Here is a 12,956-nt window from a genome sequence, read left to right as displayed (position 1 = left end):
AGATGTCTCGTGTAGAAGCAAACCACGTTTCATGTCATGAAGGACTAAGGTCAAAACATGACAAACAAGCTGTTGTTTTTTTTATGTATTTATGTCAATAACATTTATTGAAGAATGTGTCAATGCATTGCTAAGTAAAAAGTAAACTTTTATAATATAGTTCATGGACAACAATGTAACAAGGGCAACACATGGTTTCATAGTATCAGATAAAGCTATTATTAAGACCTCTAACATTACAAAACTAAATATGTGCTTGATTCACCCAGAACCAATGCAAAGTTACCCATATCCGTAACATAACAGAAATTGATTTTGATAAGCATGCAGGTAAATATTTCTTATAATTGGTTACAGCTTCCAGAGACTACAGATAATTTCAATTGTGTCTTTTTGCTTCTTGCTCTAATAATAATCTTTTTGCTACTGTTAAAATGCTTCCCAATTACGACGCTGTCGAGACAAGATTTGCATAATAATATCCAGAAAGTGCTTATAGACAAAAGAAGAGAACAACAAATTGACGAACACTTAAGTGATCCCAAGTTCGTCTTTTACATATGCTAACTAAATAAAAAATGTGTAAGAATGCATGAATTTATTTTTATATACATCATTCTCGACAACAAATGTGTTGGTGCGGGGACTGCCTGCTGTTTTGCTGACAGATTTCACAAATACCGGTCTTTAAATATCTTTCGTAGTGACAGTACAAGTACGCACAATCCTTGCAATGCCTCACTGAGTCCCCGCTATTTAGTAAATTATCACTGCATTTCAATTCATACACTGGTTCATTCGATGTTGTATTAGTTTTAACAACAGGAAGTATTCTTGGCCCAGATCTTATCAGTGGTCTGTTATTGTCATCACTTCGTTGTTTCTTAATTGTGGCAAACATTCTATTAGCTTCTTCAATAGCGTCTTTAGAAATTGTTTTCTCCTTGAGTGAATGTTTCAACTCTTCTACCTTCATCTGCGGTATTGATGATGATTTATGTTTCTTGAGATCTATATAACTGACATATACATCTGGTTGATAGTTCATCACTGTAAATTTCCCATCGCCATTGATAGAATAGTTTTCTTCGATTGAATATTGGACAGTTTTACTCTGTATCAATTTTTTTCTGATAGGTTCTGTATTAATACAGGAATCTCTGAAAGTTTTCAAGTTACTTTCCGCATTCTTTTTATTTTGAAACACGTTTAATACTTCGTTTAATAATATCATACTATTCGGTGCATCTGGATGGTTGGTCTGTGTGTGTTTATCTTTTGAATTATCTGCATTATGTTTTTTATTAGTTGTAGTCTCATTATCAACACATTTACAGATTTCACATTGCCTTAAATGCTTTTCATCATATTTATGAAGACATTGTGGGCGTCTATGGCATTTAGAACACATAAACATTGCTGCCATGTTATTATGATTTCTAACTTGTTCTAAGTTCATCTTGGTTTTGTGATTATTCCTTGTATTTTTAATAGTTATGTCGATGTAAATTTTATTATTACAGTGTCGTTTTTTCATAAATAATAAATCTGCGAATGAGAAAATTTATAAATATAAATCATCTAAATACACACGTGTTTCCTAAAAAGTCGAAACAATGGGATATTTTTACTGCCCTAAAGGGTGGGAAACTCCATTGTAACTATGCAGTTTCCCACATTTAAAAAATGTGGGAAACTCCATTGTTTACAGTAAAATTGTTTTGAGAAAGGGAGAGATTAATAGACAACGAAAAGTTTATCACGAATGTTAAGGCAATAAAGTGCGAGTTTTTCGTGTCCGTCATAGTTTATAAAAGCTTAGGTGCTTAAAGTACACATATATCAATATATAATATATACATATCAATATACAGCTAAAGCATACCAAGAAGGAACGAATAGTGTGCGAAAGATTACTGTATCATTATGATTTCGTGTTTTCGAGAACCCCACTGCCGTACGTGCGAAGCATTAGATTTTTGTCTTGCGGGATATACTAAGCAAAGGGTCAGAAAACTACGATAAACTTTCCAATATTGACCATCGATTTAAATGCCGGTATTTTTTGTAGATAGTTTCACTAAAAGAAAGCGTTTTGCAAAGTTTTCGGTTGCAAAAACTTACGGTTCATTAAGTACATATTTTTTACTTTTCATACAAATTACGTACCTACTCCTGACTTTGACAGTTAGTGATTACGATGAGAAATATTTTATGATTCTGTTCATACAAAATAATAATAATTAAAGCCCGATCCCTGTATAATTAGAGTTGAGCATATAAAATCTTTTGCCAGAAACTAAAGGTAGGTTAGGTTAAGTTAGAGAGCCAATACATATGAGCCCAGGAAGGGCCATGAGGGCAGCAACCAGTATTTACTGTAATATTTCAGATAACATAATCTAGATGAGACTAAAGATTACAGGTATACCAAGCTAAAAAAATATCTGAAAACCAAATCCTTTTCCAGAAACTAAAGGTAGGTTAGGTTAAGTTAGAACATAAATACATATGATAAGGCAACAAACAATATTTATTGTTATACTTCAGATAACACAATCTAGATGAGATTAAATATTATTTTCATAGATATATAGATAGGCTTCATCAGACAGATGGAAACGAGAATAATAATAAATTAGATAATAAAGTAAAACGAGATAATCTTAAGGAAATAAAGTATCGTATTAAAATCTTAAAACTTTAACCATGAATAACTCCATAACCATGGGGTTACGCAGGGGTAGCCCTCCCCCCTCCCGCCCTTAAAACCTCATATATCCGATGGTCCATATTGAAAGTTTAACCGAAAACTATAATCGCTACGCAATAATGATGATGATGTGTATTACATTTTCGTTAGAAGCTTCAAAGATCGTTTCACTTAGCGAGACCTAAAGGTGATCACTTTATCTTTTCGTACTCCTAGTTTAACTCTTAGGCGTTCTCTTAAGGCCTAGATAGAAGCTTGGAAATTTAGGTAATTTCAGGTGAAAATTATAATTTTGTTCGTTGCTATCAACACATAGTTTGAATATACCTTTTGGATTGGAAAACTTCAGCCGTAAACAAATATTGTCTTTTTAAGTTCTTATTAAATTAAGTTTTAACTCACCACCATTAAAGATAATTAAAACATATCTTGTAGGCTATTTTTAACCCCCCCTTATCTTTTTTAGCAAAAATAAAAGTTATACAAAAAATCAATATAAATAAAAATGAAAGTACAATTCTATGAAAAAGTAGATGACGTGAAACACAGATAAAATAAAGCAAAATATAGAGTCATAGAGTGTAAACTACTAAAACCAGTAAAAATAGCAAAGAGATTTTTTAATTCCTCTTAAATATAGGTGAATCATAAATTAAATGTTGGTTATGAAACCAAGCAATGTGTTAACCCTAGAAAAACCTCAATAGAGCTGGATTAAAAATAGCTAAAACATAAAAAATTGCACGTAATACTCCTCTGTAACAATGCCAATTCAATCAATAAAGAAACAAAAAAGACATTCGATCAATCAAGGGCAGAAGTTATCACAGAAATTTTCAAAAGTAAATTGAAATTGACAGAGTGTAAATGTATTAAAAATTAAGAAATGTAATGCTAAATAGAAAACATGAAAGATACGAGGGGTGCTTGCCTAACAGAGAAAGCCTTTATAAACTACCACAAAAAATACGACTTGTACGCAAGTAGAACAGTCGTTTACGATAGCGATTCAGCTGATTGCGAGGTATATAAGGACTTCTCGTGTCAATATGATTCTAAAAGGGATAATGTAATATGTACTTGTAAGAGAAGTAGAAATACTTCTCATAGGAAGACTCGGAAGGCACTAAGGGCTCCAGACAGGTATAGTGCAAGTTGGAGACCTAGAAGCAACACTGACATAGCTGTGGGCAGTGTCAAAGCTTCGAGGAGACGAACCAGAAGAATCTACCTCCCTGAAACACGTGAAAGAGGAGTTGAGTGTTTGAATCCATTCCAGTTTACGACTCGTAAGTTTTGTTTCAAACTAGCAAATTCTACCACCTATATAGGTGGTAGAATTTGCTAGTTTGTATAACATTATAAATATATATATATAATTTTTGGTACATGTCAGGTATTTACATTTAATCAAACACATTCAAGCGACACTGAATGTGTTTGATAGTGCGTCGAGCATACTCCGTTGTGTGCTTCCGTTGCCGTCAGCGCATTGTTGATGATATTATTTTATTACATATTTAAGATAATCCTAATGTTGGCTATTCCTTTTTCGATTTCAAAAGCCCTCCAAAGATTACTTTCTATGGTTTTTCTATTTTACTTCATGTCCTAAAGAATCATTGAGAGCAAAATTTAAAGAAATAATCATCGTGACTGTCGTATATTATTAAAATATTATTTTTGATAATGTTCTGTTTGTTCATAAGCACATTAGGGAATTTTATAGAAAATACGACAATCATAATATTAACACGTGGAACAAACTTATTATGCCTATTAATCGGTTGGGTCGAATTAGGAAGTATTTTATTGGGCGATATATATGCTTTAACAACATGATCCCAGAAAATGTACAACACAACACAAACGTTTGTGTAGGTAGCTTACCATAACATAAATTATTTCTTAGTGATACCACAGCCTCTTTAATTGTAATCCATATTTTTATTTAAAAAAATCCCGCTGAAATTCTTACGCCCGTTCTTCTCAGGTCTGAGGCACACAATTTGGGTGCCAAAATCACTTGATTTTAAATCCTATTTTGAATAAATATACTTAATTTTGCAAAAAAGTTTCAATTACTCGGATGACGTAGGTACCTACATAATCGTTAAAAAATTAAATTAAGACATCATATTCATTTTATTGTTTCAGGACGCAATGAAAACAATGTGGATAGTTACTGCGAACAGACGAAAACTTCTTCTAAATGCGTAGGCAGTGCTATCGCCTTATCGAAAAAAGTCGGCATTTGTGAAAAACTATCACCTTTCGTCCACACAAAATCAGGCACGACAAGTCCAGTGAACTTTATTCATGAAAGCAACGACGAAAAGCAAAAGTGTGATAGTGCATTGAGAGTAAATTGTCGCGTACCTATAATTGAAGAATTTGCAAACGTCAAAGAGAAATCCATTGAAGGTATTAAAAAAGGACCAATATCTGGTCAGAAAGAGGAAATTTTGCAAAATAACAAAGCATCGCCAAAGTCGGAGACTAAGACACAACATGTTGAAACTATGAACGATTTAAAAGATTTTTCCTCAGATTCATTGGTGCAACATATTCATGATTTAGAGTTTCCAAGCTTTGACAAACACAGTAGGACATCTATTGATATTATAGAAAACGAGATTGAAAGAGAATATATAAATATGTTCGCGTCTAAAAAAGAGTCACCTGCACCTGTAGCTGAAAAGATACCGCCTAATTTAAAAAGTTCTTCAGTTTTGAAACGGCGATTCGAGGCTCTCAGAAGGGGCTTTCAAAAGAAACAGGATGCCTGTAATCATACAATAGTGGAAAACCTTGCTGCACAGGAGAGTACACAGAGTCATAAAGATGTTTCTATAGCTTCCGATCCTCCGTCTTTAGAAGCGAGATCATATTCAAAAACGAAAATATATAGTCCATATGTATCCTTTATACACCCTTACAAGTTCGAAAGAAGTACCACGGACACAAATAAGCGTAGTCAAATAAGTAAAACATATGATGTAGTCTTGTCCAACGACGTTATTGATAATGAACAAAAGGGCGTTAAGGGTATGTTTAACTTATGGGGGAAAAAATTTAACTTAGAAAATGATAATTCCAAAGAACCATGCCCAAATGCTTTAGTTCTACAAAAAGAAACCGATAAACAAACAAAAAAGGTAGAGATAGTTGAACCAAAGAGAAAAAATGATGAAGATAAAAAATGTGACAAAAAAGGTGTGAAAAAATTTTCATTCTTCAAAAAACGAACCAGAGAAAAAGCTAAAGAGGTTTTCCAACCAAATGTGACTACAGGTAGATGTGAAGTTAAAGATGGTCTCACAATAAAAATAAATGGTATTACTACTAAAGATATATCACCACCGAATAGCGATAAATGTAACACATTACCAGATAATTATAATAGTATACTTTGTAAAACATGGCTCAAACAGTTCTTGACAAATAATGTGGACTCCTGTAAAAGCGTTCAACTAAGATGGAATAATGAAATGTACAGCAGAAGTAGTAGTACTGTCTCTGAACTACTGGAATGTGTTTATAGAAACACCAACTTAGTTATAACATCCTCATCAACTACCGACAGCACAACTGTCTCGTCAAGTTATTTCCGGAACAATAAAACACGAGTTAAGTTCATGCCAAAACAAGTTGAGGCTTGGATGATTCCTAAAACCATTTTTGACACTCAATTTAAAACCGTCGACTTGTTAACAAAAAGTACAAAAGGCAAAAGAATTAGCCGTGACAATATCAAGGTTTCATATTCTGGCAAGAAATGGGTTATTAATAAATTTGCTGACGGAAGCAAAATGGAAATTGTATTGAATTCCAAAAATTTTGTGAGCTCATGTAAAGATGAAAGTTCAGAATATATTTTTATAGATATTTCAAAAGGGTTTCTCTCAGACGCTAATAATGAACAATCAAGCGACGAAGAAGTTTATAAAATAACAGATTATGAGTCCCCATGTTCGAATACTTATTTATATAAACATAAAAATAATGGTTTTGAGATTGGAGATCACGTTTCTAATAATATACAAGTCTCACGAACAAAGGACAATAAACAGGCCGAGTCAATAGACAATACTAAAAATAAAAGGCCACCTTTGCGCAGAGATGTCGTTATTCAAGGGAGTCAAGTTTATATTGGAATAATAACGCAAAGGGATATTATGCGTGATATAAAGAAGCCAATGTGAGTTGAAAGTAATAAAATAAAATAGAATAAGCAAATAAGTTAAGATGTATAGTAAAGTAATACATTCGCTTTTATTTTATATTATGGAAGGGCAATAGCTGCCAAATACTTCCAATGCTCTCAACTTGTATTGCATATTTATATTAGTTAACATAAAATTAAATAGTCATTTTCTTTTTTATAGCCTCCAGATACATGATGATATTTTGGATGAAGAGTCGAGTCATGGTTTTGAATCAGTTCGTAAATGTCCGTTAGCAGAGTCATATCTTCAGGATTATTACCGTGATTGTATACCCATGGGAATGGACCTCTTTTCATGTTGCGCCAGTGATTCACAAGTCAAGTGTTCTTTTATTAATAACTCTCTAAATAGTCTAAACAACCAAGGTGACGGTTCAAAATCATGTCCAAATATTTATGACGAATATGGAGCGTCAAATATCGTATTATCTTGTGGAAATTCATCTTGCAGTCAATGTATGGTTATCAATGAAGTGAGGAATACTGAGGAAAAAAAGGCCAGTTATTTCGGTAAACTTACAGGAAAGACGACAGAAATCAACACTGATAAACGAATTTTACCAAAAGACTCTATAGAAGTTTTCAAAAGGAGGAAAATTTACTCTAAAAGTCATAAGTCATGTTGGAATAGTCCTGAATTTTGTTCAAAGACAGATAAAGCTTCAAGCCTTGAGAAACTAAAACCAACATTAATAGAATGTTCGAAATCTGTAAATGAATGTTTGAAACCACCTATTCAAAGGAATAAAAAATGTTGCAAGAAACGTGTTATGCTTCCAGATTGTGAAGAACTGAGGCTTAACACTAAAGAAAGTTTACTTAATAATAAAAAATTGGAGGGCATTTTATCTTTCAAGGGTTCTACTGAGGATGATTCGTACGGAAATCAAAATAAACAAACGCGAGTAACAACTGAGTCCAATGTCGAAATACCACAGGCACCATGTCAGAAATCATGTCTTTCCGAAAAGTCACCACCTTGTTCAAAGAAAAATTCACCCAGCTGTGTTCCGAAACCAAGAGATAGTCCGAAAAGTCCTGTAGCTTCTCAAAATATGCCCTTTTTGCCTCCCGTTCAGCAAAACTCTTGTCGACGTTGTTGTCAAGGACAAATAATTAAAAAAAAATGTTCAATTGAAATCAAAACACAATGCCCATATAATCCCAAGCCCCAGTCTTCAGGCCCATGCAGAACATCTTCCCAAAGCATATGCAGCCCAAAGCCTTGTATGAAACCGAGTGAAATACCTCCAAAAACCACAAAAGGGTGTAGCCCCTCAATTTCACCTCAAACGCGGTGCCCTCATATAGAACAATGTCCTAATAAAACCAAGCTACAGCCTACCAGACCCTGTTTGACTTCTCCGAAAATTTCTGCAACATCTTCTCAAATAATTTTCTGTCCAAAACAGTCAAGTTCTCCGAAACCCTGTCCAAAGTGTCTCAAAACTACAAATGACAGTAGTCCTGCAAGATCGCCTCAACACGGTTGCACTCTTATTCCAGAAAAATGTCCTCCTGATGCCAAGCTGCAGTCTTTAAGACCCTGGTCGGTTTCTCCGCCACTATCTGTTACATCTTCGCAGGGAAATTGTTGCCAGAAACAGGCACCTTGTCCGAAACCCCTTCAAACTCATCCAAAAACCACAAAAGTATGTAGTCCCTCAAGATCGCCAAAAAATGATTGTCCTCATAAGCGAGTACAGTGCCCTATCGCTCCAAATCTTCAGTCTTTTAGACCCTGCTCAACTTTACCGCCACTTTCAGCAACTTCTTCTAGAAGAAGTTGCTGCTCTACACAACCACCGTGTCCGAACCTTCGTAAGCCTACTCCCAAAACGACAAAAAGGAATGGTCACTCAAAATCACCCCAAGGTAGCAGTATCCGCATTCCAAGACAGTGCCCTTATGATCCCAAACCCCAACCAAATTTTGCAACAGCTTCACAAACGAGTCCAATTGAAAACACGTCTTGTACAAAATGCCAACATTGTTGTACACATACATCTAATGATTTGGCAAAAATTAAACAAAAGTTATCGGACACTTTTAAAAAAATATGTAATAAGCTATCATCATATTATATATCAAGAGGAGATCAGTCGCGGTCAACAAAAATTCCTTGTCCATCTACACCACCTTCAGTTTCCTGTCCTGATCTAGGTTTACAACAAAAATGTTGCAGTCAGAATAAAATATTAGGATTGAAATTAACGAAAACACCAAAGCCAAATTCATCTGGTGTCAAAAAAATTAATGCGTGTGACAAATGTAGAGTTATTCGTTTGAATTCTACGGAGAAAATTACTATTAATATAAAAGACCGAACTCCAAGTACAGAGGAAATTAGAAATAACTTTGACATAAAAGTTCAAGATGATGACGGTATTACGCTTTTTGAGCGTAAAGACTATCACACGTCATATAAACATAATACCGCTCAAACAAATGTTATTCAGGATTTGTATAGAGATTCCTACATTCACAGATTGTCTACACCAAATATTTTAAACAATGCAGTTGTAAATAGCAATGTTTTTGAAATGCAAAATAAGTGCTCAGACTTAATAGAAATTAATTTATCTATAAAATTAAAACAAGCTGATAAGACTGCACCTTTAAATGACAATAACCATACAATTTATCCAAAAGGAGACCTCATATCAGATATAGCACTAGAAAAGTCTAAAGAAGTATTTGTTGTAAAAGACCAATGCAAGGAAGAAATTGAAAATAATGATAATAATGATATAAACATCAATATAATAATTAAAAATTCTAAAGCAAATGAAAAGAACACTTATATTTCATCAAAAAAGAAGCATCAACCGAAAGATACAGACAACATATCTATAGTCAATTTAGATCCATTAACTAGAAAAATCTCTGAAAAATTTCAAACAGATTCAACAGGTTATAAAGACGTAATAAGCCAAGCATATTCTGTCAAAACAAGTCATACAGACTTGAAAAATGAAGAAAAAGAGGAAGAATTAAAAAAACCCTCATATAAAGACTTATTAAGACCCGATGAAACTCTATTAACTGTATCTTCTATCAGTATAACTGAACGCACTGCAACTGAAGATACACTTAGTTCCTTTAAAACAAATGACGAAAACATTGATAAAATAGACAAAAGTGAAAAGTTTGGCAAAAGTAGTGACACCATATCAAAATTAGAAGAAATCAACAATGAAAAATCAGAACTCGCTTTAACTGATATAGAAAAAAATAGATACAAATGTGTAGCTAAAATCCCATACAGCTATAAGGAAAAAAAAGATATGCTTATTAAATTAATGGAACAGACCTCAAAAATTAAGAAACCACAAAATAGCGCTGCAATGAAAGAAATTCGTGAAAGGATGCATGAAATACTAGCTTCCGGTAGCAGTTGCAACGAAAACGTCTCTGAAAGAGATAACAAATCAATAGAGGAATTAGCAGATGTAAAACCCGACATTTTCAAGCATTCGGACAGTCTTCAAAATCTACAGAATGCAGGAAATTCAATATCAGAAGTGGATATTGGCAAAGCTACAAGCGCAGAATTGGTTTACCCATCAGAAGAAAATAGTAACGAGAATAGTGATGAAACCGAAGAATCAGAGGGAAAAAATCAACATTGTATGTGTCGTGCTATGGCGGCCAGGTTGCAGTTTAACGCACCTGGTGCTAAGCCTTGCTGCTGTGGAGTTAGTATTGGAAAGGACAAAGAAATACTCTGTGATTTAATCAACTCAAATAAATCGTACCTGATTGATATGAAGACGAACTATGTGGACGTTGAAACGCAAAATTCAAAATATAGTAATAGCATTAAGCAGCATAGCATAAGGCAGACGATATTAATGACCAATGTATCTGCTATGGTACAGATAAAGTCTGGTGAGATAAAACGAGACACATTTGATGGATTTGATTTAACATCTGAAGCGGTCTCTACCGGATCTGTAAAACCTTTTTCTACTGGTTTAAGAGAAAATGATATAAGTTGCCTGGCCAATATCCTACAGTCAAATGAAACTAAGAGAGCAGTTCTGAAGATTTATGCTGAAAAGAAATATACAGAGTCAGGGCCGCATATAGTTGCAAAATTACCTAAGTTTACTGTAAACAAAGAGAGCGAAATTTTTCAAGAGATCAAAGGGCATAAGCGGATTGAAAAGAGAAATATTATGCTTTGTGTAGACTGATTGCGTTGCATGTTGTGTTGGGACATGGCATGTTTTTGCAGGGATTTTTATAATTTTCGGTTTGTTTATGTTTTACAATCTGTTTAAAATGAATAATGCTTGAATTTGAAGTCATATTTTATGTGTATTTATAAATTGGTAAATGTCCTGTTTTTGGTTTTAAATAAATACAATAAATTCTGTGAAATTTAAATTTTTTATTGCAATTCTTACAAAAACTATCATGAGACGATGTGCCATTTAGAGTCAGACACAAATAATATCAGAAAACTTTCATCGTGTGCAACATCCCCATCCATCACACAATTGCCACATATATAAGCAATTATTTGTATAACGCCAATATTACAAACATCGAACATCGACGTTCAAATCATCTCCGATCGGCTTGTTTCTATAGCGTTTATAACTCTCTATTTTTTGCTTTCTCCAGCCAGTTTTTACCTGCCACTGTAAGAAGGTCATCACTCCACCTCATTTTGGGTCTACCTCCGTATCTGTTACCTGAGGGACCACGCCATCTTGTCGCTTTTAAAGTCCATCTTGTCGCTTTTAAAGTCCATCTTTGGTCTGGGACCCTGCCCGTTGCCATTTCATTTTTAATGCATGTTCAAGGACATCTGTAAGTTTTGTGTTTTCTTGATCGTTTTGTTTCGGATTTTATGTATCTTTCTGAGCCTCAAGATACTTCTGTCCCGTATAAAACATATTCGTACTTAAAGGCCGGCAATGCATCCATTGAACCCTGGGTTTGCGGCTGTCCTTGGGCGGTTGCTTCACCATTTCCCAGCACGAGTCTCTCGCCCTCTAACCATCTTATATTACAAATTTACACAGTATACTTTTAACATTAGGTGCTTGGGTAAAAGTTTCTTTTTATGACTTATTTTTTACCCGATGTTTCGCAGCCACTTGACCTAAGCCGAAACCAAGTTGATACTTGACAGGAGGTGACCTGACTTTGTGAAGTGGATAATTGTGAAGTCTCATACAGATATCATATGAATAGTGTGAAGGACCACCACACATCTAGATGGTGGGGATGATATCCTACTTTGTGGCGTGTTGTGCGAAGGTGAAATTCCGCGGCAGGAATCAGGTGAACTCTGTCTCTTCGGAACAGTCCCCGTGATATTTATCGGTAGATGACACACAATGAAGCGACGTCTCTAAGCAACGCCAAGTGATCTAGTACGAGAGCATTGGGTCCCCGAAATTCGAGTAGCGTGCGCTGCACGCGGCAAAATGGTTCGAGCTAATACTGGGGTGCGCCAGACCAGAGATGAAAGCAAATACTACATAAGTGGACGGACCTGCGCTTTGTAGAGCGCTAGAATGTGGGCCGGCTTGAAGTGTTGCCGTGCTCTATTTATATATTATTTCCTCCACTTTAGATTTTTGGCAGTTTCCGCAGCTACAGCCTGCCGCCCTAGATTTAGTTTCAAGATGAAAGTTACAATTTGCATTTATATTAGGTCTGTATTATCTGTTATATTATCGACTATAACGTCTTGACTATTCAGATGCTGTCTCGCTCGAACACGCATGTTTCATCGTTGCATCCTTGTTGTTTCAGTTACGAGTCTTCACACGGGTTTCACAGTCTGGTCTGAAAAATGATCTGTATTAAAATATCCTGTTATCACACAAAATATCTTGTGCCAGGGATACTCCCTGTTTTGTTTGGTTCCTGAAAACATCATTTATCAGCCTAGTGAAACTCTTCAAGAAAAAAGTTATATGAAACGTGCAGTGATAGACGGCGGCTATAAGATCATCAGAATATTATAATCATAAGATTTTCTTATATATATTC

General features: G+C 34.6%; 3 protein-coding genes across 3 annotated transcripts in view; 1 reads left to right on the top strand and 2 right to left on the bottom strand.

Moving 5' to 3' along the window:
• Positions 1 to 583: 583 nt before the first annotated feature.
• Positions 584 to 3,253, bottom strand: LOC126971447 (uncharacterized). The gene is made up of 2 exons (XM_050817768.1): positions 3,119 to 3,253; positions 584 to 1,548 (listed from the first exon to the last, which is right to left on the bottom strand). Exon 2 carries the CDS (start codon positions 1,535 to 1,537, stop codon positions 614 to 616), a length of 924 nt encoding a protein of 307 aa, XP_050673725.1. The 5' UTR covers positions 1,538 to 1,548; positions 3,119 to 3,253; the 3' UTR covers positions 584 to 613.
• A 284-nt stretch (positions 3,254 to 3,537) lies between these two features.
• Positions 3,538 to 11,327, top strand: LOC126971318 (uncharacterized). The gene is made up of 3 exons (XM_050817539.1): positions 3,538 to 4,002; positions 4,871 to 6,914; positions 7,102 to 11,327. The coding sequence occupies exons 1-3, from the start codon at positions 3,621 to 3,623 to the stop codon at positions 11,138 to 11,140; spliced, it is 6,465 nt and encodes a 2,154-aa protein (XP_050673496.1). The 5' UTR covers positions 3,538 to 3,620; the 3' UTR covers positions 11,141 to 11,327.
• Positions 11,328 to 11,335: 8 nt separating this feature from the next.
• The window catches only part of LOC126971349 (phosphatidylinositol 4-phosphate 5-kinase type-1 alpha), an 82,111-nt gene continuing 80,490 nt past the window's right edge, over positions 11,336 to 12,956 (bottom strand). The window contains exon 20 of the mRNA XM_050817617.1: positions 11,336 to 12,749. Within this exon, the coding sequence (XP_050673574.1) occupies positions 12,738 to 12,749 (12 nt within the window). The 3' untranslated portion in view covers positions 11,336 to 12,737. The remainder of the gene's footprint in view (positions 12,750 to 12,956) is intronic.

The sequence above is a fragment of the Leptidea sinapis genome, chromosome 23, assembly GCF_905404315.1.
Source record: "Leptidea sinapis chromosome 23, ilLepSina1.1, whole genome shotgun sequence".
Taxonomy (NCBI): Eukaryota; Metazoa; Arthropoda; class Insecta; order Lepidoptera; family Pieridae; genus Leptidea; species Leptidea sinapis.
The sequence above is the reverse complement of the archived record's forward strand: the minus strand, read 5'-3'. Positions and strand labels throughout refer to the sequence as shown.

Bases quoted from the DNA above. Each gene is read 5' to 3' on its own strand.
- LOC126971447 (XM_050817768.1), bottom strand. From the start codon at position 1,537: ATGAAAAAACGACACTGTAATAATAAAATTTACATCGACATAACTATT.
- LOC126971318 (XM_050817539.1), top strand. From the start codon at position 3,621: ATGAAAGATACGAGGGGTGCTTGCCTAACAGAGAAAGCCTTTATAAAC. The intron at 4,003-4,870 runs GTAAGTTTTGTT...TTATTGTTTCAG, and splicing joins TCCATTCCAGTTTACGACTC to GACGCAATGAAAACAATGTG. The intron at 6,915-7,101 runs GTGAGTTGAAAG...TCTTTTTTATAG, and splicing joins CGTGATATAAAGAAGCCAAT to CCTCCAGATACATGATGATA.